Below are 25,970 nucleotides of genomic sequence, written 5' to 3'. Positions count from 1 at the left end.
TATTTTAAGTGTGCGAGTCATTAAAATCTAGCATCGTAGCTTCCCTTCTTGGGCACTTAATAGCGCATGGAGATGCCAGACTTCAAATCGCAAAGCCTGGCTGTATCAAGATAGGACATCCATTGCTTACCATTGCTTACTGGTGCATAACGTTTTTAGGTACTCATTAGAAGCATTTTGCACGTCTGTTTAACATAACGTAGTTCTAACAGTACTCAAAACTCAGCATATTTTCAGTTGAGCAAGCTACTCTCTCTCATTCCTTATATGAAAAAATAGAACGTTATTCACTCTAGATTGATAATGGGCTTTTTTATTCCGCCGCATTCCCAAGTCTTCAGCCCTGAGGGCTGCTTCTCCTCGAGGACATGCCCCAATATCCACTCCTCTCTCACTCACCACCCCAACACTCCCACAAAATCTGTTCCAAATGTAATACCCCAAATTCCTGGCCCTTATTCTGCTGGCATTCCTTCCCTTGGTCGTGTTCATTGCTTCATTGCCGTCTCCGTGGTTCCTGTGGTTTGTTGTTGTTCAAAGTTCATGTTTTTGGTAGGGAGGATGAGGGGGGCATCGAAGAGTGGGGAAGGGGGAGAGGACTCGTGTACTTGGCCTCTTTCTCTACTACTAAGTAGCTATGGCTCCTTAGTATCCTTGGCACTATCCCATAAATCTATCCCGGAGGATGTATTCCCATGGATATGTATTTCTAGGATGGACAGTCTGATCTCACTTGTTCTCAAACTGGATTATGAGAACCAGGTTAATCTTTGCTTCCCTTCTTGCCAGATCTCTCTCAGTTTCTTTGGCTTTATTCCCATGAAAGTGATTTTTCACTATTTATTCCATTTTTCTTGGCTTGGGCACAGTGTCTCCCCTGGCCTTCTTTAACTCCAAGACCACCTCAATCTGTGGCCTTCTCCTTAGCAAGGACAAAGAGAGGGACGAAGGAAAAAAAGGGTAGCAATCATTGATTTGGACATGATCTCTAAGCTAGGTAGACGTCAGGGGAAAAAAAAGAAATGGCAGTTCAGAGATTTAATACAACAAAAGGTATTGAGCACCTACTCTGTTCAAGGTGCAGTGACTTCAGAGATAAAGAAGAGGTGAAATTAAGATGGATGTTGAAGGATAAGTAGGATTTTAATAGACAGAGATGGATGCAGGCAGTGTGTTATAGGCACAAGGATAGCACAAGCAAAAGTAAAAGGGTATAAAGTAAAGGACATGTTCAGGGAACATAAATTGAGTTTGACTAAAACAGAGGGTACAAGACAGTAGTGGGGGACAAGGCTGGAAATGGATATCGAAGCCCTGTTATGAAGGTCTTGAATGCCTAGGTAAGGAGTTTGTAACTATTTTTTTTTTAAGCAGTGGGGGCTTACCAAAGGCTTTTGAGCAAGATAATGACATAATCGGGGCTGCATTTATGAGATCAACCTACCAGCAATATGTGGGGGCAGACTGAAACAGGAGAGCCTGGGGGCAGGGACACTGGTTAGGAGGAGGCTGCAATATTCAAGGCAGTTGGTAATGCAGGTCTGGGCCAAGCTAAGAGGATAATTGAGAGAAACATGTTTCAAGAAAGGATTTGTCGCTGTCAAATACGCAGAGAATGCAAGAAACATGAGGACTGATAAAAGGCAGCTGGATTTGGTAATTAGAGGTCACTGGTGACCTTTATGTCAGCATAGTCAATGTGGAGGCTATAAGTCTGGACTCCTCTTCAGAAATTTGGCCATAAGGCGACTATGATAGAGCTGTAGTTTGATGAAAGGGTCCAGCTTAAGTTAGAGAGTGGACACTGTTAATGGATCCAATCAGTTTGTGATTTCCTCTAGCAGAGTGGTTCAGATTCCTAGATCAATGGAAATCCACAGATCACAAATGACCATATTGACATATTAGGTAAATATAATGTAGACTGATGAACTCAAAGAAAATACTAGAAATCTGTGTTTCAAACTGTAGTGTGTTTCCATTCAAACATGGGATTCCACGGGGAGAATGTTTTCCAAAGTATATGCAACCTGTTGCAACACTTGTCATGAAACTGATATCTTATAAATAATTCATAGTGCGGAGCAGGACTAAGATCCCTGCTGTGTGTTCCTCATTTATGGCCCACAACTGAGACTCACAGCTTCTGTAAAGCCACTGAAAACAAAAATTAAGGCTGAACACATAATTTGGGGTCTGGTTAGACTATGGACCTTGGGTTACCATCACAAAATTATGGCAAATGGTTATTTTGCTCTGGCCCCCTAGCAGTTTGCAGAATGCCAGCACATTTTAACAACACAGAACTAGAACTGACAAGATGACTCTAATTTCAACCTTACTTCATTAATATGAAAATGCTTTGAAAAATAAATCTTTGGCTAATGAAAACACCATCTGTTGATGGCTTTTTGCCACTGTTTTCTTACATTACGGGACATAATTTGAGGAAAACACTGAACATTTACTTACTCGCTTCCTATTCATTTACAAGGAATTAAAGCCTCCTCTCAAACTGGCATTGATTCTCAATAACGAACATATGCAAAGGGAAGCGGAGAATTGAAGCAATTACGCAGTCTATTTCCCCACCCTTCCTTATCATGCCTAGCACTGACGAATCATTTAGAACCAGAAATTCTGGGCCACTCTAGGTTTGAATGATTTCACTGATGTGGCCAAGCAATTATCTTGTCTATACTCTGACTGAGGAAACAAAACGGATACATATATGTGTGTGTGTGCGTGTGCATGTGTGTGTGTGTCTGTATGTGTATACAATCTCCTTATGTAAAACTAAACATGTCTCTTTGTTGTTGTGTTGTGGTTGTTTGGTTCTGAAAAACTGTTTTGTTTTGCCCTTTTCTTGTGCTGTCCAGTTAATGACCAGGCCAGGCTCCCGCTGTCCAAGCCTAGTTAGTGCATCTTTCTCAGAACAGTTGAACGGCGACAGTGAGAGAGCCAAAGTGACAGGGAAGATTGGAATGGAGATATCTGCTGGGAGGAAACCGGGACAGGAGGTTGGCAGTGGGAGCAGGATGAAGCTCCCATTTCCTGCTGCAGGAGGTTACCTCTGGGTCCTTCTGTGCTTCTCCTGTGTGAGGGTTAGAGAAGCCATTTGAGCTATAAAACTGTGAGACCCTCTTCACCTCCAGGTGACTACATCATTAGAGTTCTCACAAAACTGTACGTGTGTCTAAACAGCACAAAGCGAGGGAAAGATTTGGCTGATTTGCATAATTGAGATTTTAAAAGGCCCAAAGTTAGCTAAATTGGCAGTCTACACTGATTCCATTTTTACCCAAGTTCCACTTCATTTGTGTCATATAGCTTCAGCCTCCTTGTGTTCTGTTACAGCCTTCCCAAAGAGGAAAATGTGTTGCCATTTCCGAGAAAGCCAGGCACAGGCTATTCTTCCAGACAGTATCCCATAAAAAGAAACGGCTTCTCTAACCCTCTGAAATAATTGCTGGCTTCTTTTTTCACTTCCCTAGACAGAGGTTATCTCAGCTAACTTTCTCATTGGCTCCCTCAAGAAATCTATACGTCAAAACACCAGCTCTTCATTACAGCCAGAGATCCCCGTTTTGGCACACACTTGACCATGATCTCCACTTGTCATGCTCCGTGAAGGCACGTGTTTTCACATGTATATGAGCACACTTATATACACCTACCTGACTTAAAAAGGGGCGGAGCTTTTCTGTTTGTTCTATTGAAACATCTATTATTTCCATTGAATGCCTGTATTCTCTCTTGCTTTCTGAAAGGTACAAGGGGAACATTATCTAAACCTAGACAAGATCCCAACTGTTTTGATGTGAGAATTGAGCCTTGTGGGGTTTGGGGAGAAGTAAAGGGAAGAAAGGCCAACCCATCTGAAACTCAAGCCATCCCAATTGACAGAAGGCAATTTCATCTTTAAAAATTATCTGAGCCCATGACTCCGTTACTATTCTTTGACACGCTCTTTTTTGACATCCTGTCTACTCACCAATGTCTCCAGCTCTTCCAAAAGCCAGGAGCCAAAATCTTAGCACATTTTTGGGGTCACATTCTGCCTTCTTTTTTTAACTGCTTGTCTTAAAATACTTACTTTGCTTTTGCTTCAGTCTGTCACTTTATGTATCAATTACATACGGCCTTTCAACAGCAGAACACACCATCTGGTCCACAAACTGAAGCCCACACCCTTATGCCAGAGTTTACTCCTTCCCCAAACATTTATTTGCTGTTGCATAGACTTGGGCTATGTATCAGAATGAGATGCGGGTGATAGACTGGATGTATAAGGTCTACTCAGCTTGAGGTTTGTTAGGGAATAACCAGACCGGTCCTCCAGCCAGGTGAAACAGGTTACCATCCCTCTTCTTTTCAGAAGGTTCTAAAATCATCCAGCAAAGACTCACACTCCCTCAGTCAGATTATCAGAAATGCTACACAAACCATCCTGCATTCTTTTCTTTCCTCTCTCTTCAGGTGCATAGCATGGTTAAATCTCTACCTTAAATGTGTAAATTATTATTTGGACCTTTTAAAAGAAAATCCGTACTAAAAACCTAAATCCAGGGTTTATTTTGAACATACTCAGAATAGTGAGCCAAAGACAACTCTACTTTTCTAGAGGCCTCAGTAACTGTATTCCACTTGCACTATTCCTCTTTAGTTCCTGCCTCTCATACACATTCTCCTCTTTCTCCTTCACTCGCTCTTCCTTTATGTCTACCTTCTAGACCACTAGTGAGCTACAAGGCTCAATCCTGGGCCTCATTCAGCTCACTACTGCATGGCTCTACCTCCACGCTCAAGACACTCAAATCTTTGTCTCTGGCCCAGATCTTTCAGCCATCGCAAAGGCCTGAATTTCAATTCCTTCTAGGACACTTGCCCTTTCAGTTCTGAGAGTACCCCATGCTTTTTCTCCTCCAGGTATTTGAACAAACTATTTTCTCTTGACTCGAGCACTCCCTGCCCCCATCCCATCCCTGTCCCTCAACTAGGGATCCAAAAACCTGCTCAAAATATCTTTTGATGTCCCTCCTATGCTCTCTCACAAGCCCCTGTGCTTCCGCTGTCATAGCGCTCACCACACTGTCTTAGAACTGTGTCCTTAACTGTCTGTCTCCCCACAATAAGCTGAGAGCTCCAGCAGAGTTGGGACTGTGCCGTCTTTATCAGTGTAACCCCAACACCTCTTCTGGTGTTTGGTATCTTATAGGTGTACAGTAAGCGTTTGATGAATGAGTGAATATTGAATGACCCACACCACAACAACCTCAAATCTAAAGTCTAATCATCCCACCAAAACTGCTAGCCCCTTCCTAATTTCCCCATTTCTGTCCCCAATACCATCATTCTTCAAGACATCTCCTACTCAAAAATCATTTTTTAATTCTTTCTCTCAATCATCTATTATACAACAGTCATTCACCAAGTCCTGCCAATTCTTTCTTCAGTCTCTCTCCAGTTTGCCCTCTTCTCCAACAAATCCATTCATGATTCCCTGTTTTGGAGCTCGACGACTTCTTTTCCCTGACTCTTCCACTGTGCTTCAGAGTATCCTGTGCAAACCTCTGTCATGGCACTTACCATACTGAATTGGAATTTTCAATATACTTATCTCCCTTTCTAAAACTCAAAGCTTCTCAAGGCAGGGACTGTGCCTTATTTCCTGTGTCCCCAGCTCCTACCACAATGACTTGAACATTTAAAATGTTCAATAAACAAAATGAGCGTTCATTAATTGTTAAATGACTGAATGAATCCCTGGCCTAAATCCTTGGTGCTACAGTTTAAGTTACCGTCTGTTCTATCTTCAAGGGAGATAAAGAACAAGACATTACCTCATTATATCAACCCTTCATAAACTTGAATGTCATTATCACATTTTCCTCTTTAAAATTCATTTTTTTGGGTTCAATAATTCTTGTTTCCTTAATCTTTCCTCACCTATATTATACTTCTGTAATATGTTACTTTGCCCAACAATAACAGACGAGATTTTCATCCACCCAAGAACACTCTCTGAGTTAACATTTTGTAAAGTATTCTCAGACTGACGATTGTTGATGAGGAGAAGAAGACTTGGAACAAAAGAAATAACAGAAAAACAGAAAGATAAGAACACAGACAAGAGGGGTATCCACTTGTTAAACTTGCTCTTAAACCTAAGAAACAATAGAAAATATCTTTCAACACAGGGCCCCGAAAATACTATATGAGAACAGAGCCAGAGAATCACCAATATAATTATTGGAGGGAGAAGAACAGGGGTTCTAATGAGTTTTAGCACACAGTTTGATTAGAGATGGAATAAAATGCATTTTTTACACACACACATACACACACAAAACACGTACAGATTTATATATATTGTAAGTAATGAAGAGCAAGTCTTGGACAATTAAGAGACCACAGAGAAGTGTTATACTCATGGCCCCCTCATACCCAACTTATCTACAGATACGCCCACAGGAGATTAACACAGACACCCTCTCCTCCTCACACATAGTGATACGCATTTGTAGATACACATAGACACACAGACACAGAGTCAGTCTCAGCCTCTCATCCATGCAGAAATACACACACTCATATATAGTGACACATACATATGTATGCAAATACAGCCTCTCTCAACCCAGTCTCTCATAAAGATATTTCTCTTTCTTTTATATTCATACTCATACTGGTTCAGAAACAGTCAAATGCCCATTGGTAGATAAGTTGAGAGGGTATCTGTCTTGGCAGACAGAAGTGGGTGTCAAGTGGGTGAGCAGACAAATGACTAGGAGGAGGTGGTGGCTGAGTGAGAATAGGTGGGCGGATGACAGAGTGACTGAGTAGGAAGAAGGACAAGTAATCAACTATGATAAGATTCTAGAATATCAAATTTTCCAACCTTTTAACTCTTGTTGTGGCTTTTCTTTGAACATTCTCCAAGTCTCATATCTCCCTTTTCTTTGTCTGGCAATCTTTCACTCTCTCTGTCTCAGTCTCTCTTCCTGTGTGTGTGTGTGTGTGTGTGTGCGTGTGTATATGTGTGTGTGTATTTCACTTTACCATTACAAAAAGCTTACTCTAGCACCAGGTAATATTTTATAACAAGATCTCTGATATGTAAATGTAACTGCTTTTAAGAATCATTTGTAGTAATGAATTTGTGGAAATGTAATGAGAAAAAGAAAATGTGCCTGTTTATTCCTTTCAGGAAATTCCTCTATTCCCCCTGGTTTTCATCAGCTATATTTTTGTCAGGCTGTGGGCATGGAAATGTGAAGACATTACTCTCAAAGAGAATTACAATAATCACATTTGATTTATACAGATGTTACCATAGGGTTAGGCAGTCGGAAAATCCAGCAATCAAAATGAATAGGCACTTAAAATTAAGGACATTCCATACTTTTGCTAACACTCTGGTTTTTAACATTATCAGTAGTTCACAGGAGTTTCTTTTTCAGGCTTCTAAAGTATTCACAATGGCAAGACAGATTTATATCTTATGAGAACCAAAGCAAGCTATAGATGTCGGTATACTTTCTGCAAATCCATTACAAATATTTAATTCATTTGGATTTCTTGAGCATATACTATATGTGCTAGACACTGAGGAGGATACTGAAGAAATAAAAGACATAGTTCCTGGCCTCGGGGAATTTATGGTATAGCTGGGGTGTGTTGGAGTGGCCTTGTGGGGTTTCAACTGAGCACTAAAGAATAGGTAGGATTCCTAAGCAGACCCACAGAAGATCACGAGTGAAAGCCGAGAGTCAGAAATGAGAATGGTATGTTTAGCAGACAGCTAGGAGGCTAGCCTGGGTAGATGAAGGTAGCATGTTTGAGAGTGGGAAGGGGAAAAGACAGATGGGCTGCATGGGAACCAAGCTGTACAGGGCTTAGAATATTACATTGAGATCTGTCACCAATAGAGAACCACTGAAATTTGACCTCTTTTTATAAAACCAACATTTATTAATATAATAATATCCATCTTTTCTAGGAGGAAGACTCACGTGACAATGAAAAACCTAAAATACAAAGCAGTTTTATAGAAATGCAGCACATATCACGAACTGAGATATATATTGAGGCTAGTACATGAAAAGAGAGGTAATGGAGAAAATAATTACTCTGATAGGCCTTACTACTATAATAACTCTCAAGAACATAATTATTCTTTGAAATTGAAGAATTATTTGAGCCACTAGTAGCCTTCTGAAGGACGTGTAGGTAGACTGGACAACCAAATAAGGATAATAAACTGTTCTAAGTATCCCAAACCCTCTAATCCATTTTGAGTACATGTTAAGAAGACAGGCTGGCTTCTGGTTATTCTGATCTTTCAACTATAACATAATGGTTTGTTTATTCTTTACTGAACAAATAAATATTAGAGACCACTAATCCAAATCAGGGAGGTTAGTATAAAAAGGGTAGTTATAAATGCCAACAATGAAGCTCCAGAACCAAAAAGTACAAATAAACACCATATGAGTTACTGACCAGAAGGTCAAACCCCTAGATAGATAGATAGATATAAGGTCAAACCATAATAATATACATATATCATCTTCCCCTTCTGTAGGGCTCCCATCCTCCCCTCAGGGCCAGAGGAGTATGTTCAAGGCCATCTCCCCCATAGCTCTGACAGCAGGCTTTCTCCTTTCTCCTTGGGGAAGAATCAAGCAGATTAAGGGGATAATCCTAAATGCTTTTCTAAATTAAAATTAACTCAAAGATGTGAGTATATGTGACACTAAAGATCAGACTTCCTCTCTGCTTAACGTGGAGAACTAATATCCTTCTACACTTGGCACCAAACCAAAGTGGCCCCCCCAACCCTCCCCACACACAGAGGCAGCACCTCCCTCTCCCTCCCAAAAGTCCAAGATGTTCCAGACAACATAACAAACCACATGGTTGAGAATGATTCATACGTTTCCACTCTCCGTCCAAAAATGAGCAAAAGAAGTTTCCACTTAATTTATAATCAGAATTTTCTGCACAGTTCCTAAAAAATTAAAGGGGAACGATTCAAACTCTGGCCTTTCTTTCTCCAAAAATTACTGATTAGTTACAGACTAAAGTATTTTTTGGTAAAATACTTTTGTGCTCCATCCATCCCTGGAGACAAGGGCTATAGCTGTGCGATGCCAAATATCTAATCAATCATCCAATGTTTTCATGTTTTCGGATGTTTTCAAAAAGCTGGTGTTCTGTAGATACAGGCTTATCCTATCCAGTCGTTTGTTATCTCAATAGTACATATGGATACAGATTTTTCTGTTTGGAATATTTCTCAAGGCCAATGCCTTATTATAGTTCCAACACCTGCAAATATTTGGCAGAGATTGTTCTGTCCTCTCCATCTCCCCCACTCTTCCTGCAACCCCACCCCCATCTCTTGCCATTATGAAGCTCTAAGTTTATACAATATGTCCTTTCCTTGATGTTGTTAATGGTTTATCTGTGACCCATGAAATGTGCAGTTGCTGGAGCATAAAAGTTAAGTTTCAAATCACATTTCATGGGGAAAACTTAGATCCAAAACAAAGTGGCAGGAGGATACAGTAGAAAGGATACTTAACTCAAGATCTAGAAGCTGAGTTCCAGTTCCAATTCTGTGGCTTTGACCAAATCACTCAACCTACCAAAGTCTCAGTGTATACCACTTTAAAGTGTAGGGCTTCAACTAGACGAAGTCCAAGGCCTAACATCTTATGATTCTAAGCATTGAAGTCAATGAAATTATTCCTCTCTGCAGTCTCGATATGAATGAGAGTATCACCTTTAGTGAAACTAATATTGAACTTTCTACAAATTTATAAATATTAGATATAAGTAATCAAAAAAGGCAAATAATTGTCAGTGTGACTACTCTCAATATTGCTTCCAATAAATGACAAAAGGGAAAATGTTTTCTGAGTATTGCTACCTTCACCAGCATCATGATTTTTACGTAAGTCACAACGACTTTTCCAGAGCATGGCAAGAGGAAAATCTCCGCTCTCTTCTTGCCCTCTTTCCATCCTATCTGGGTCTTCTTTCCAGCTTGCCTTGTATATCGAGGCCCTATTTTGGGGTGATAATCTTATTATTCATTTAAAAATTTTATTTTCTCTAATTTCTGTTAAGTAGCTCCCTTCTTAAGAGCAGTGAAACCATATAGCAGGCAGGCAATGGGAATAAAACAATTTACTGGATCTGACATTTATTAACATCAACGTGAGATAGTGGGGCTTTAAAAAACAGGCACTTAGGTTTGCACACAAATATTACATGGCACAACAGCTTCGCAAAACTCCGTCCACTGAACACAAATGAAAGACTAGGAACTTCCAAAGCAGGGCCCGCAAACAGGTGCTTCAGTCTGTAACCCACAAAAACGAACACTGGCACAAAATCTGAGACTGGATTAAATATTCATTGCCTTCAGTTTAAATTCTTAGTTCAGATATTTGAAGATCCCTCCTGACTTTGTGGCACACTTAAGTTCTTTTCTTGACTGTTTGTTTGTCTTGTTTTTTAAGGGAGGCTTAGAATTAGCTGGTGTTAAAAGCTTAATGGCAATTTGTAGTGGCCAATGCCAAATTTTTGTTTCTTTAGCATACTGAGTGTGCAAACACATACACTACTGTCCCCCCAAAAAATCTCTCACCTACATAGACACACTCAGACACCTCCACCCACACCTACACAGAGACACACCTATCCTTCCCATTGCTATACGCATACATATGCAAATCAGCACATATGCTAATGATAGTACACCTACACAGGTACTCACATACTTAAAAGAAGAGGTGGAAAGATCATGGCAAAGATATGTAGTGTGCAGTATGTCACTGACAGAGGAGACAGGGTGCTGTTTCCCTGGACAGACTACTGGTGTGACGGGCCAGGGCCTAACTCCCCCAGAATTGCCAGAGGTGAATGAATGCAAGCAGGTTTATGCAACAGATGAAATAGGTTCCAGTGAGAGCTTGCAGGTCAGTAGGTTCTTCCTTATGAGAACAACTTGGAGTTAATTTGCTCCTCAGATAGGAAAAGCGGCCTGTTTTATCAGAAAACTCGCTAACTGTATAACAGTATAAAGAGACAAGGTTGTGTAAGGGATATCTCCCAGATCCCTTACCTTGAGTTTCTCAAATCGATCATTCAGGGATGCGACCTGATGGTCTCGGTGACGCCCCACCAGTTTGCATAAGGCACAGATCAATTGGTCATCAGATACACAATACATGTTCACTTTCTCATTCTCATGGTCCAGGCAGGTGATCCCTCGAAGATGTGTGTCTGGCACTGGTTCCACCAGGCGATGGCTGGTGAAAGGTTTCTTGTTGGGGTGTGTGGCCCGCAGGCAACGGTCACAGTAGGAGACCTCACAGGTGATGCATGTTTTCACTGCATCCCTTGGCGGGTCCTGCTCACAGAATTGGCAAGCAATACGCTCACTAGACATGGCGGTGCTGGGCCTGTAAGTCCTCTCCCGGCGGCTCTCACTTGGGGAATTGGGCCCACTGACTGAAGCCTTCTGGAAGCGGTCAATAATGTTCTGCAGAGTCACATTCCTCTTGAGGCCATCCAGGCCACGGTGGTTCAGTGAGATAACATACCTACACGTAGGACACTGAAAAGCAGTAATGGGTTCAATGGATTCACCAGAGCTGCAGTTCGAGACCAAGATGCGATGGGCACAGCTGAAGCAGAGGCTATGAGCACAAGGGAGCAGAAGGGGGTCTTCAAACAACTCTAGGCAGATTGGACAGGTCAATTCAGACTCCAGTGTTTCCATCTTTAGTGAAAATAATCCTGCTGAGGCATTAAGAACCGCAGAGGCTGGGCTTTCACCTGCAAAGAATACAAAGCAAGAGTCATTAAGCATTTCCAAAGGAAACGTGGATATGGCGTAATTGTACACTAACCAACGGAGGCTTTCCATGCTGGATTCCCCAGGGACGCTGGGGCAATAGGAAAGTGATTTGGGAATTAATGAGAAAGATTTTCTTCCCCTTCAAACCTTGTTTTTGACCAATGCCTGAGTTTCTTTTCCTGCACTAATAAATAGAACCCAGTGGCCATATCTGAATCCTGGTTTACTGATTAACATTACTATGCCAGCTCACGACACTGGCATGGATCATTCTCTCGCATATTCTCCACTGACCTCTCTTGTCCTGGACTATGATGAACCTGAGGCCCTGCAAAATTCTCTATCTCCATTCTCCAATATTGTTTTCTATTTTACTTCAAAGTAAAATATAAGAGCTGCTCCTATTTCACATCGAGTGGAAGGAAAACAAGGCCATATTTCAAACTAACTCCCTAGTTCTTGAAAGGATTCCATTCTTGGAGCCTGCATAAAAAAGAGGAGAGAACTTTAGAAAAATGTAGTTCTTGGTGCAGGATAATAAGTTCTTCAGAATGTGAACTTGAATTACTTCCCATTACCACACATGGAAATTTCTGTTCCATCCCATTTCCAGTAAACTGAGTTACCACAGACAAAAGATGATAGTTTTCACTTTCACTTTCTTCCCTCACCTTCAGAAAACTCTTCATCAATCTGAATGAGAAATGATTTCAACTTTCTCAGAAATAGTTGCTGATCAATAATGAAGACATATTACCTCGTGGCTTCAGTTTGATTTTATTATTAAACACCCGCTGAGCTAGCACAAGCCTACTATGAAGCCCAGCCCCCCCATGCATCTTTTCATACTTCCTAAAATATAACAAGATGCAAATCAAGATCTAGGTATAAATTAGCAAGGTGGGGAGGCAGAAATTTTCAGACCTGTTAACCTTTATTTTAGTACGTGCATCAGAGTAAAATAAGTCACCTAATGAATAAGAAACTAATCTCTTGGTCAATCTATCTCTTCTTTCACAGACATTTCTGAGCTGAACATAGAGATACTTATTGCCATGGGTCTTCCATTAATTAAAATCAACACCCATAAATATTCTAAGCTAGGCTTAACTAAGGAAAAATAGAAAATTTATCTTATTGACTGTAAATGTTAATCTTATTCACATGAAACAGAAAGGCATCTTTTGCTTTTGAGTAGCTTTTGTTCATCATCTCACTATCATTGGAGAACCTCATCAGGGCTTGAAAATTTGCTTCTGCCATTGATATTTGCTCAGATTTTGTCATCTATCAGTGATATCTGCATAGCCCTCTCACAGGATACTTAACCTATTGAGTACAATTATACCTTGTGCATAAGTACAATAGATGTATCCCAAAAAGGTGTTTTTAAATCAAACCTTTTAAGTGCATTGAACTAACCAGCTATTTAATGGAAACTATAGGAAACTGAGCCGTAAAAGTGAAAAATCTTTTTGTAAAACAGTCACTCTCGGTTCGTTTGATAAGTTCAGATGTTTGTATAACCACTTTTTTAAAGATGAGACTTGTGGTATTCTTATTTTACAATTTACAAGTGCTTGAAAATTGTTGGCTAGTATTTTGTAGCTTATAACATCTATCAGCATTCACCTATAGAGATGAAAAAGTGAAACAATTAAAATGCACATATATCATAGAATCTTAGAATTGGAAGAGACTTTCGAGATGACAGATGCCAACTTCCACTCAAGGCAGGAATATTACCTTTCATAGCTTCACCTGCTATCCCTCAGACGCTCAAATTCAACATGTCCATAAATGAACTTGTTATTCTCCCCTCCTCCCAAAAAACAAAACATTTGCTCCTCTTCCAATTTTCCCTATCTGGTGGATAACATCATCCAAGTCTAGAAACCTAGGAGTTCTTTCATTTACATGTTTATCACCTCAGTCGTGGCTTCTAGAACATTCTGTTTTATTTCATTTACACATCTGTGTCTCCAGCTATCTCTCCCTGCTCCTTGAAGGGCATCAGCTATTTCATATTTTTATTCACAGTGCAGTGCCTCACACATACTAGGTATTCACTAACTGTTAAATGAAGGACCCCTTAAACTAGAAGTTAGAAGAAGGGACCTAGGATTTACTGAGCACCTCCTGTATTCTGAGTACTATGTTAAGCAATTTACACACATTATTTCATTAAATTCTATCAGGAAGCCTATAAGGAAGGTACTACTACTATACCCATATTATAGTTAGGAAATTGGGGTTCAGCACTGTTAAGTAAATCAACCTGGAATGTACACACCCAGAGCACTGGGTCAGTCTAATGCCAATGCCTGTGCTCTTTCCCCTACACCTTTATTTCAATCATCTCACCTCCTTCACTGAAGTTTATCTTGACTATTTACAAGAGGGTTTCTAAACAGCATGTTTCCGCTTCTATTTTGGTCTCCGTGTCCCTCTGAGTTTTCTCTGAATCTGCCTCTCATTCTGAGTCCCTTCCAGAATCATATCTTTTTCTTCTAGGCCCATCTCCACCTCACACTGCATTTCTACTGCTATCTCGTCCAGAAATGCATGTCTGCATTCCTCAATGTCTGTGTTAGAAGCTACCTGGGAGAACAGAGTGAGGCCTCCCGCCAAAATGACAGTTGGTCAGGAGCATTGCTGAAAGACGTCTATGTGTTGAAACCTCTAAAAAAACAGAGTACCACAACCCTTCTAAGTCTTAGCAGGGTGCCGTATAAACCCTTCTGTACAGAGGAAAAGCTCTCCAAATTTCCCTGGAATGCTAAAAATTGTTCCCTACTAAGTGTGACACTTGAACCTTACTACGAAATTAAACTTGGGAAAGCATGCTATTGGTCAGCGTTGCCTTGGAGAGGGTCAAAATAGGACTTTTAACCAGGAATTTCTGAACTTCCTTGAACTGTTTCAAGAACGTTGTGTATATGTCATATATGCATTTTCATGGAGAGAGGACTGTCCATAGCTTTCAAAACATTCTCAAAAGAGTCTAAGATGGAAAAAAAGTCAAACTCTAATGCTCTAAAATAGCCTATCTTAACTGATTTCAGCTCTATAAAGGCTAATATAAGATGGCTACAGTCTGTTGCTTATGGTAGGTAACTTTTTTTTTTAAAGATTTTATTTTTTTTCCTTTTTCCCCTCAAAGCCCCCCAGGTACATAGCTGTATTATATTCTTCGTTGTGGGTCCTTCTAGTTGTGGCATGTGGGACGCTGCCTCAGCGTGGTTTGATGAGCAGTGCCATGTCCGCGCCCAGGATTCGAACCAATGAAACACTGGGCCACCTGCAGCGGAGTGCGCGAACCCAACCACTCGGCCACGGGGCCAGCCCCTATGGTAGGTAACTTTTTTATACTGTTTCTATTCTGTACTATTTTATCATCATGTAGTAACTGCTTTAGCCAATTTTAGGAAACTGAATATTTTTTCAACTTCTTCAAACATCTGTTCATCTCATGTCTCATTTATGAGGCCACCTTGTTCCAATCACACCTTATATTTCAGAATCCTTTCAATTATCTCCCATTTTCCCTACCTCCCTGATTATCTAAGGACCTTTCTCCTTAAAATTTTAATGTGAATTTGCTATATGCCAGGCACTAAATAATACCCTTTACATGCATTGTCTCATTTAATTTTCACAACAACCTTCTAAATGGTAGGTACGATTATTACCCCCCCCCAATAAAAGGTAACTTGTCCAGGGTCACATATGTTTGCAAGCAGCAAAGGTAAGATTCAAACCCAGAATAAAACCAGGAGTCCAGAAATAAACTCATATACTCATATATTTATGGCTAATTGACTTTTGGCAAGGATTCCAAGACTATTCAATGTGGAAAGAATAATCTTCTCAACAAATGGTGCTAGGACAACTGGATATCCCTATGCAAAAGGATGAAGTTAGAGCCCTACCCCATACCATATATAAAAATTAACTCAAAATGGACCAATAACCTAAATGTAAATGTGGAAACTATAAAGTCTTAGAAGGAAACACAGGTGTATGTTTGGAAACTTAGGTTAGGCAATGGTTTCTTAGATGACACCAAACGCACAAGCAAATAAAAAAAATAGATAAATTGGGCTTCATCAATATTTAAAACTTCTGTGCTGCAAATGATACCATCAAGAAAGTGAAAAGACAGCTCACAGAATGGAATAAAATATTTGCAAGGCATTTATGTGATATGGGTCTCGCATCTAGAAATATACAAAACTCTTACAACTCAACAATAAAAAGACAGAAAAAAAACAATTAAAAGCGGGAAAAAGAGGGGCTGGCCTGGTTGCACAGTGGTTAGGTTCGCATGCTCTGCTTTGGCAGCGTGGCGGGGTTAACGGGTATGGATCCCAGGCATGGACCTATGCACCGCTCATCAAGCAATGCTGTGGCAGTGTCCCACATACAAAATAGAGGAAGACTAGCAACAGATGTTAGCTCAGGGCCAATATTTATCACCAAAAAAAAAAAGGGCAAAAGATTTGAGTAGACATTTCTGCAGAGAAGATATACAAATAAGTGATTACTAAGCATATAAAAAGATAATACTTAACATCATTAGCCATTAGGGAAATGCAAATCAAAACCTCATTGAGATACGACTTCATACTCACCAGGATGGCTACAATACTACTTCACATCCACTAGGATGACTATAATTTTTAAAAAATAGCAAATTCCAGCCAAGATGTGGAGAAATTGGAACCCTCATACTTTGCTGGTGGGAATGTAAAATGATGCAGCTGCTTTAGGAAATAGTCTGGCAGTTCCCTAAATGGTTCAATGTAGAGTTATCATGTGATCAAGAAGAACTGAAGATGTGCTCACTCAAAAACTTGTTCACAAATGTTCACAGCAGCATTATTCATAATAGCCAAATGGTGGAAACAACCCAAACGTCCATCAACTGATGAAGGGATAAACAAATGTGGTATATCCATACAATGGAATGCTATTCATTGAGAAAAAGGAATGAAGTACTGATACATCCTACAACATGAATGAGCTCTGAAAACATTATAAGTGAAAGAAGCCAGTCACAAAACGCTAAAAATTATATGATTCTCTTTATACGAAATCCATAAGAATAGAAAGTAGATGGGTGGCTGCCAAGGGCTGGGGGAAGGGAGGGATGAGGAGTGACTGCTAATGGGAATGGGGTTTCTTTTGGGGATGACGAAAATGTTCAGGAATTAGACAGTGGCGATGGTTGCACAACTTTGTGAATATACTAAAAACCACTGAATTGTACACTTTAAAATGGTGAATTTTACGATATGTGAACTATATCTCAATTAAAAAAAAACCCAGGTCTGACTCCAAAGTGTGAACAGTTAATCACTATACTATACTGCCAACTGTACCTATGGAGTATTTCTAAACTCGATTGTATCGCTTACTCCTTTCAATTGTTTTTCTAAGTCAGTGATTCTCTATCTAGGTTTTGCAATACTCTGGGAGATCTCTAATGAGCAATGGGTGTCAGAAAATTCTCAGCTCCTAATTTTTATTCATTTAAAAAATATAATAGTCTTAAAAAATATTTGACTCCTCTATCACAAAATACGTTTAGGAAGTACAGGGGGAAGTTGTGTGACAAAAGAAAAACAAGAATGGCAGAGTGTTGCAACTTCAGAAAGTTTGTGAATCACTAGTCTATGCAGAATTAGAGAGTGTGCTAAGGATAAAGAAAGAATGTGAACCTGATAGAGTGCAACTCAATGACATGTAATCATGAAGCTTTTGCCCGAAAACACCATGGTTTGTCTTAAAAATGCATTGATGAAATGTCTGGGAGGACAGACCAATGGCCATATTAAGAAACAAATGCCCACATCCATATACACTGACTTGCTCCCTTCCATTTAGTTACCACCATGTAGTCAAATATGTATGTTTATGTATTTGCTCTTGCTCTATTACAAAACTGTTGCTGTATAGCTTATCTTCATCCTGCATCCCTGCTTCTGGCTGAGACGCCTGAGAAAAGAAGTCGATGAGAATAAACTATAAGGTCTCATAAGGCTCTGTGAGTAAGTAGAAATACAAAAGAGGAGTTTCAATGCGGGTGATTAAGATAAAAATAATACATTGTACACTTACAAAATGAAAGACTGATCTCAGCATCACCCTCCAAATCCAGCATTCAGTTAACTCTGATCAGAGAGAGAAGCCGTGATCTGCACTTAGCAGAATTCTATTATTTCTAATGTTATTTGAACATAATTAAATGCCCACTTATTTCAACAGTTTATATTCCATCTAATTTTCATCTTCCAGGTCTGCAGAGCATGGTTCTCAGCTCTCACTACCTCCTGAGGTGCCACGGTCTCTCCTTCACAGAAAAATCATGAGTATGAAACGAAGCCTGACCTCTGGGCTGTAGAATGAGGACTGAGCTGAGTTGCAGGTTTTGTTTAAAAAACAGATTAATATAAAATAAACATTCTTCAGGATATTAACATTAATGTCCTGTGAGCTCTTCCTTAAAACACTAGAAACTATCTCCCTGCCTCGGGAGATGAGAGAATGAGTCCTTAACTGTAAAATGTCATTCAAGTTGAACTAGAATCACCAGATGATCTCTTTAAGATGCTTCCCAGCTCTGACATCCTATTATTACAGAGCTCTTGCTATCTGTTACCACATAGGAAAGACACCTTGGATTACTGAAAATTACCTCCTCAAAACACAAATCTTATTTATTAGAGTGACTAGAAAGGCTGACAAGCGATGGGCATCACCATGAAAGGAAATGGAAATAAACAAAATGCATTACTTTCCCTTGGCTAAGCTAAGGTGCTGAAGGACAGTGGCTGGTTTTGCCTGTTGTACCTCAAGGAAGATATAATGGGTGTTCTAGAGGACAACTAAAGGGAACAGGAGTCCCATGGGAGTATAAATAATGAGAACACCTTTTGGAACTGAAAAGGAAGACAACAAATCCTAGAATACTATTAGTAGGAAAGGACCCCCTTGAAGCTGAAAAAAGATCATTTGGGAACATAAAAGGCAACCAATGTACAGGATTTTCACCCTAAAAGGATAAAGACTGAAAACAGAAACTCAGAAAAAAGAGGCTAGCTGGTCAGTAAGCATAATTAATAATAACAGTCATCTTACATTTGTGTGCCATTTTATACTTTTCCAATGGTTCCAGAGCCATTATCTCATTTGATCCTCATAATAGAGCCTGGTTGTAGTCCTACTTCCAAACTGAATTACCTGAGTGATCCTACGTAAGACATTTAACCTACTCGGGCCACAGCCTTCTCATCTGTCAAATGAAAAATACGTGCCCGACCCATCTCACAGGTTCTTGTGAGGACCAAATAAGGATAAAATAAAATTATTAACTTGCTTTATATAGATGAGAATACAGATAGTCTCATAATACATTCACAGATGACAGATACGCAGCAAGTTATTAAGGAAATGTTTGCAATGTTTGGAAATTCATCCCAAACACATAGTTGACATAATGGAGGACAACCACACTCCCTCACACGTTCTCTGGAGGACCATGGGTCTGATTGTGGTATTTCTTTCTTTTTTTTTTTTTTTGTAAAGATTGGCACCTGAGCTAGCAATTGTTGCCAATCTTCCTTTTCTTCTTCTTTTTCTTCTTCTCTCCAAAGCCCTCCCAGGCCCAGTACGTAATTGTATATTTCAGTTGTGAGTGCCTCTAGTTGTGCCATGTGGGACGCCACCTCAGCGTGGCCTGATAAGTGGTGCCATGTCCGCGCCCAGGATCCGAACCGGGAAAACCCTGGGCTGCCGAAGTGGAGGGCGCGAACTTAACCACTCGGCCACAGGGCTGGCCCTTGATTGTGGTATTTCTTATGCTCATGTCTCCTCTGTTGGACTGGACTTCCCCCAAGGGAAAAACTGTCTCTCTTCTTTTCTCTTAAGCTTTTATCATGCACAGAGAGAGCTCAGGACTGGAGGTTGATTACTGACTGACAGAGAGTGCCAGAGTCAGTTCCTGTCCAATAGGTTATTAAAGCCTACTTAATATTTTATACTATGTGGATTTAATGATATTTTCTGTACAATAATTAGCTCCTAAATCCAACCCTTGGCTATTTTATAAAAGACAGTCATTATAAACATTAAAATGAATATCACAATAGCAGAACTGAAAGTCCTAAAGCTGCTACAAATGCAAAAGATTAATCTAAGTAACCAAGAACTGGGTTTGCCAAGGTAACCCATGATAACTGACAGTAATCCTAACTACAATTCATAACCCCTTTATCTTAATGCAGATTACAATGGCAGCTGCAAGGCTGGGCAACAACTGGAGAACAAACTTCATTTACCTACTGCTACCAGTACAGATTTCCATCTATTCTAGGACTGCTTTTCCCAACCTCTGTTACCCAATGAAATATTTGTAAATTTTTAAATGTTCAGTGACACACCTGGATGGGCAGTCATCTCTACTTCTACAGAATAAAATTGGCAATATATGTATGTAGGGCATGCTGTTGAATGTCAGGCTGAGAGGACCCCAAGTTCAGGTCAGAAACAAGGGACAGAGAACAGAAGCCTATTTGAAATCAAGCTTCTACTCCCCTGGGAACCACAATGATCCTAGCAACACTGAACAAAAGGCTATAGACAAAGCAGTCGAGGATTCTGGACCATAAACCATTTTTCTATCTCTGGGCTTTATACATTCAGACACGTCACCGTCCCGCATTAGCATTGTCTACCATGCCCATACATTATGCTCCTAACTGGGCAAACTGAAAATACTGGGATTTTCTGTTGCAGGAGGTTTTTAGATTATATAATGAGTTTGTTATCGGATCATTTGGTCTCTATAAGAGGAAGATTCAGAGACTGGGGACACTGTTCATCAACCAGAGGAGTCTGACCTGCAGGAAAAAGGCTGAGACAAAGCCAAGGTCAGGCAGTCAGAGCTCTGCAGGGAGATAAGAACCCAAGTAGGACAAGTCTGACTAAGGATACTTTCCTAACCCACTTAGGCTGAACCAACACCCTAGTGTGCATTCAGGTGAACCCCACAAGGAGAAGGGAGTGGTGGGATGTTGGCACATTACTCAAAATCCCTCCACCACCCAGACTTTCGCCATCTAGTAGTCTTAGCAGCTTATAGGATTTCTAAGGGAAATGTAGGAGCTGGGAGATTAACTACTGAAAAGATTGTGCCTGCCTATGGTGATGGAAACAGGCAAGATGGAAAAAAAGAAACAATGGGAAGACCTCCAGTACCCATGGAAGACTCTTAGCAGAGTTTCAGTTCATGAAAATGGGGAGAGAAACATATACTGATCCTTGGAAGAGAGGGGAAGTAAGAAGTGGACTAGCAGTCTGCACAGAGGGATAAGTGGAGTTGGAATTTCTTGTCTCAGCACCACTCATCTGGTCTTCTCAAGTGTTAACACCCAACACACTGGTTGAGAGACACTTTTCTAGTCTCTTCTCTACAGTGCTCAGTGACCAACACAATGATTTTGAGAGAACTGAAATACAGACATTAGTGCAACACCACCTTGCTACCAAAATTTCATTCGTCAAAAAAGTGAACAATTGTGAACTCTCCTGAACTGTCATATATCCAGTATCAACATGTTACACTTCATATTTTGATGACGCAATGCTCTAAGTCAAGACACCCAGCTTAATTAAGGAGGTGCTTCGCAAATACAGTGCCTCGTTTTCCTTTTTGCACAGAAGAGAGGACAAAAGCTTAATGCTAAATGGAAATGGAGCACCCCCTGGCCTCCACTAGCAGCTGAATCCCATGGCTTAACAGCGAGGGAGTTACCAAGATCCATAAGGACTGAACGACAGACAAACATGAAGCCAAGCAGGTACCTCCGAGAAGAGCCATTAAAGACACATTCCGTGCCTCAGCCCTGTCTTCAATTCCCTTTTAGGGCTCTGTGTCCCTTAGGAAAGAGAGGATCTGAGCGCTAAGGGATAGAGTGAAAAGAGGACATTCTCTCCTCTTCACCAAGCCAATGAGGTTTACTGAGTGGTAAAGACATGGTCCTTTTGCAGTTTCCTTCTCAACTGTCATGGTGTCAGCAGATTTTATGGGAGGAGAGATGAGGGAACGGACAGGCTCACTACCCAGAGCAATTTTTGGATGCAATTATGAGACTCCACTGGCACTGCTCTAGGAGCTGCAAGTTGGAGCAAGTTGCCCTGCACTTAGAGGAGGGATTAACTAAACCAATTTCATCTAAATCAATTTGCACTGTTCAGATGATATGTTCATGAAGCAACCAACTCACTGATTTTCGGCAGTACTTCCCGGGGGGTGGCTTTGCAAGGTACAACATGCTAGATGAGAAGTCTAGTAGTCATGAAAGGGAGGGAAACAATTGCCCCTTCATGTCCCTAGCCTCTACCCCAGCCCCACACAGCCCCTCCCCGTTCTAATCCTGGAGCGGCAAGGAAGGAGATAGGCCTCAAACAATCAGGAGGCCAAAATACTGGACCAAAACTGAGGCCTCAGCCCAGTCAGCAGAGGACTCTGCACATTGTAGGCGCTTAAGAAATATTGTTGACTCACTGCTGCTAGATGCTAATCATGCTTATACAGCCATGCCTAAAATTACTTATGCCACTTTTCAGTAGAAATTAACGAACTGCCCCCGTATAGGCTAAAATTGGGTGAGGTTATGTTTTCAAATGAGTCTGACTCAGATTATTAGGTTGGAGCACATTAGATATGATTCAAGCCTCAACTTAAAATAATCACCATTATTCTGTATGCCTAGTTTTATGTATGTTTTCATTCAGTTCTACGTGCTTTAGGGGAAAGTAAAACAGACTTAGGACCTAAGTACAATGATAGATTTGGCTCCCAGGAGGGCTAATAATGGCAAGTCAGGGTTTCCAGTAAACTAGGGTTCCTACTTACACTCAATCTATTATCCCAATAAAAGGTAAATGAAGTACTTTCTTTCAAAAGTATAATGCTGAGGGTTTATAGTACCCTTTCATCTTCAAAGGACCAAGCCAAGACTCACAATAGCCAGTACACAATATTATGCCTTTTACTCAAGCACATCAACTATGAAAGAAAGGTCATAGGAATGTCCTAAGGCCATAAAGCCAATGCAACATCACATTTGGGACGAACTCTGATCTTCTTGGCTCCTAGACCTGTATTTTAATCACATAAATCAAGTTGTGAGGAACAATGAGGAAAAATCTAATTCACATTATATATCTGTATTAAGTCAATTGATTGGGCAGGAATATATAAAAAGAGCAAAGACTGCCCCCTCCCCGCAGGGCAGTGATGAGTGCAGAGGGATGAAAGGGGGGATGTGAGGGTTAGGGGTAACCAGCTGGGGCAGAACAAGAAGTAGGGGAGGGAATCTCCTGATTGAGTGTTTCCCTTCTATTGGAACACTGCCCGAGAACTGATTAGAGTACTGGGAGGGAACAGAATGGGGTTAAAGGCAGCCTTTATGGCCCAGCTTGAGAATGAGAGGAATCACCCCACACACAGTACTTGTCTATTTACACAGTCTCTAATATATTCCTTTATAAGGGCTCCTCCTCAAAGACACACACCATCACTATCCCCCCACCCCACACTCCGAAATCCTCACAAAGGCAAATTGGATGAGAAGCAAGAGGCTGCGTGGCTGGGAGTTCACAGGTTGATGGGGGCAGTCTGGAAGATGGGGGGCTTCTGGGTGGGCAGGTAGGTGTGTGACCATGTAGGAAGAAGGGGAGTGAGCGTGAAGACGGGTAGGGGAGTGTGGAAGAGAGAAAGTGAAGAACCCAACGACCCCAGGATCCCAATTTCCTGCTCTAAAAAGCGCCTCCAAGAAATAACGTGCTGCACACGAAGTGTTAAGTAACCTAAACCTTATCGTCACCAAAAATGTTTCTGTAAATCTACTCTGCCGTTATTTACTTAATTCTTAGGAGCCAGGAATGGAAAAACCCCACCTCTCCTCGGCTCGGTCGCAGTCTGTCCTGTGGACAAATGTAAGTTTTCCCGCTGCCCCACTGCGCTGGTTTCACAGCTAGGCCAGAAATAAGGAGCCACCCAGACAGAGATTCGCGGATCGCTCCCCCGGCAGAAAAGGGATTAAGTTTCGCCCGGCCTCCCCGCCGGCAGGGTGGCCACAGCATCTCCGGCTGCTGCCGCAGCCACCGCCACCGCCGGGCGGACGGCCTGCCGAGGGGCGCCGCCCGGGCCAAGGAGGCTCCCGGCCGCGGGAGCGTGGGAAGGCGGCGGGGTCCTTTCCCAGACTCGCGCCCCGGCACCAGGGGAGCCGCGGGACCGCCCGCGCCCGCCGGGCCGGCTCCGCGGGAGGCCTCGGCCGCCCCCGCCCCGCACCCCGGAGCGCGAACTCCGTCCCAGGAGGGCAGCGACGGGAGCCCGGCCCCAAGGGCGCCACGGGAGTCGGGGCCCGGCCGGAGCCCCGCCGCCGCCGCCGCCGCCGCCGCCGCCGCCGCCGCCGCCACCTCGAGCCTCGCGGGCCCCGTCCCCCTGCCCGCCGAGCCCCGGAGCCCTCGGCCCGCGCCGGGCCCCGGCGGCACCTGAGAGGCGGCCGGAGCAGGGGCCGAGCCGTGTGCGGGCGGTGGCGCTCGGCCCCCGGGGCCGCGGCGAGGGGGCGCGTTTTACCCATAGTGTTCCCGGGTGCCAGCCATCTCCTCGGTGCGCCCGAGGGCGCCGGGAGCCCGCCTGCCTCCGGCGCTCGCTGGCTTGGGCTCCGGCGCGAGCTCCTGGGCCGCCGCCGCCGCCGCCTTGGCCGCCGCCGCTCTAGGCCGCCGCCCGCCTTCGCCGCCGCCGCCGCCGCCGCGCAGCAGCCGGGATCCGCCCGCCCGCGCGCCCCGCCAGGGACAGCACGGCGGCCGCCACGACACCGCGGCTGGCTCTCCCAGCCAAACTTAAGAGTTTTCGCCCCTCAGTGCAGGGGCAGCACCATGACACCACGGCAGCACCACACTGTCATTTCCGCCGCCGCAGAGGAAAAAAAAAAGGCAATCTCTACGAAAAGGGGAGTGGAATGGGGTGGGGGCAAGCAGGGCTGCGGCTGACGCCCCAGGGAGCACCGGGAAGGGCCCGGCAGCAGGGGCGCTCGGCCACCTTCCCGGGCTCACCTTCCGCCGCCCCCGCCGCTCCCGGCTCCCCCAGCCCCTCCTTTGGAGGCGCGTCTACATGTTTTCTCCCCTGGCAGGAGTGACCGGAGAAACCTGAGCAAGCAAAGGCAGCGGGTGGGTGGGGTTCGGGTTACTACTGTACCTACCAGCTGATTCCAGCAGCCTTTTCTCCAGCGCCCTGTCATCTTGAAGGAAGACACACCGAGAGGGGCCCGAGAGGGCGTGTGTGTGTGTGTGTGTGAGAGAGAGAGAGACAGAGAGAGAGAGCGCGCAGACTGTGTGCGAAATGCAGAAAGAAGACTATGACCAAACTCTTCTCCCACCTGCCAACTCCCTGGTCCCACAAACCCCCAAGTTAGAACAAGGAAAAGGCCTTTGCAACTGGCAGTGAGAAGAGAGTGCCTAGGTCGACCGCGCAGGTCCTCTGATGAAGCTGCTCTATGCAAAGTTAACTACAGAGTAAAACAAAAATAGTGGAGGAGACAGAAAAGGGCAGACAATTGAAGGAAACCCAACCCCTCTTTCTCTTTACAAAGGGAGAATGGCTGTGTTCTACTGGCCTTGTGCAGAAGGTGTGGGGATGGATTACAGCCACCAAAATTTTAAAAAACAAAACAAATAAACAAAACCTCTACAGAGTATGCAAAGTGCACATTCAAATCCTTGATAGGCAAGACAAGAGAGTGGTTACTAAGAGGACAATGGGACAGATGCCAGCTCTCCAGGTATTCAACGTCCCTAATAAGCTAATTGGTTCATCTGGAACGGAGAACTGCTCATTGGTCTGGAGTCAGCCTGTGGCTGACATGTCATTGGCTCAGAGACCACTGCCCCACTCACGTGGGGGACCCGAAAGGGAAGGAGGAGGAAGCCCCAGAGGAGATTCTGTACCTACCATGGGGTAAAAGGGGAGCTGAAGGGGAAAAAAGTGAGAAAATGAGAGGAAGCACACCCCTCGTCACATAGG

The 25,970-nt window shown here is 42.7% G+C and overlaps 1 protein-coding gene across 13 annotated transcripts in view; it reads right to left on the bottom strand.

The window, feature by feature from the left end:
• Positions 1 to 25,688, bottom strand: part of MID2 (midline 2) — a 78,639-nt gene extending 52,951 nt beyond the window's left edge. For 2 of the 13 annotated variants that reach the window (XM_070603800.1, XM_070603805.1), the window contains exons 1-3: positions 24,525 to 24,664; positions 12,170 to 12,358; positions 11,138 to 11,853 (exon numbers count right to left, since the gene is read on the bottom strand). In XM_070603800.1, the coding sequence (XP_070459901.1) occupies positions 11,138 to 11,797 (660 nt within the window). In that variant the 5' untranslated portion in view covers positions 11,798 to 11,853; positions 12,170 to 12,358; positions 24,525 to 24,664. Of the gene's footprint in view, positions 1 to 11,137; positions 11,854 to 12,169; positions 12,687 to 24,439; positions 24,768 to 25,003; positions 25,113 to 25,149 lie in introns of those variants that run through there. The other 11 variants (XM_070603799.1, XM_070603803.1, XM_070603802.1 and 8 more) reach the window with 9 other exon arrangements.
• Positions 25,689 to 25,970: the final 282 nt, after the last annotated feature.

Source organism: Equus przewalskii, chromosome X, assembly GCF_037783145.1.
Source record: "Equus przewalskii isolate Varuska chromosome X, EquPr2, whole genome shotgun sequence".
Lineage (NCBI taxonomy): Eukaryota > Metazoa > Chordata > Mammalia > Perissodactyla > Equidae > Equus > Equus przewalskii.
This window is presented reverse-complemented; position numbering and strand designations above follow the sequence as displayed.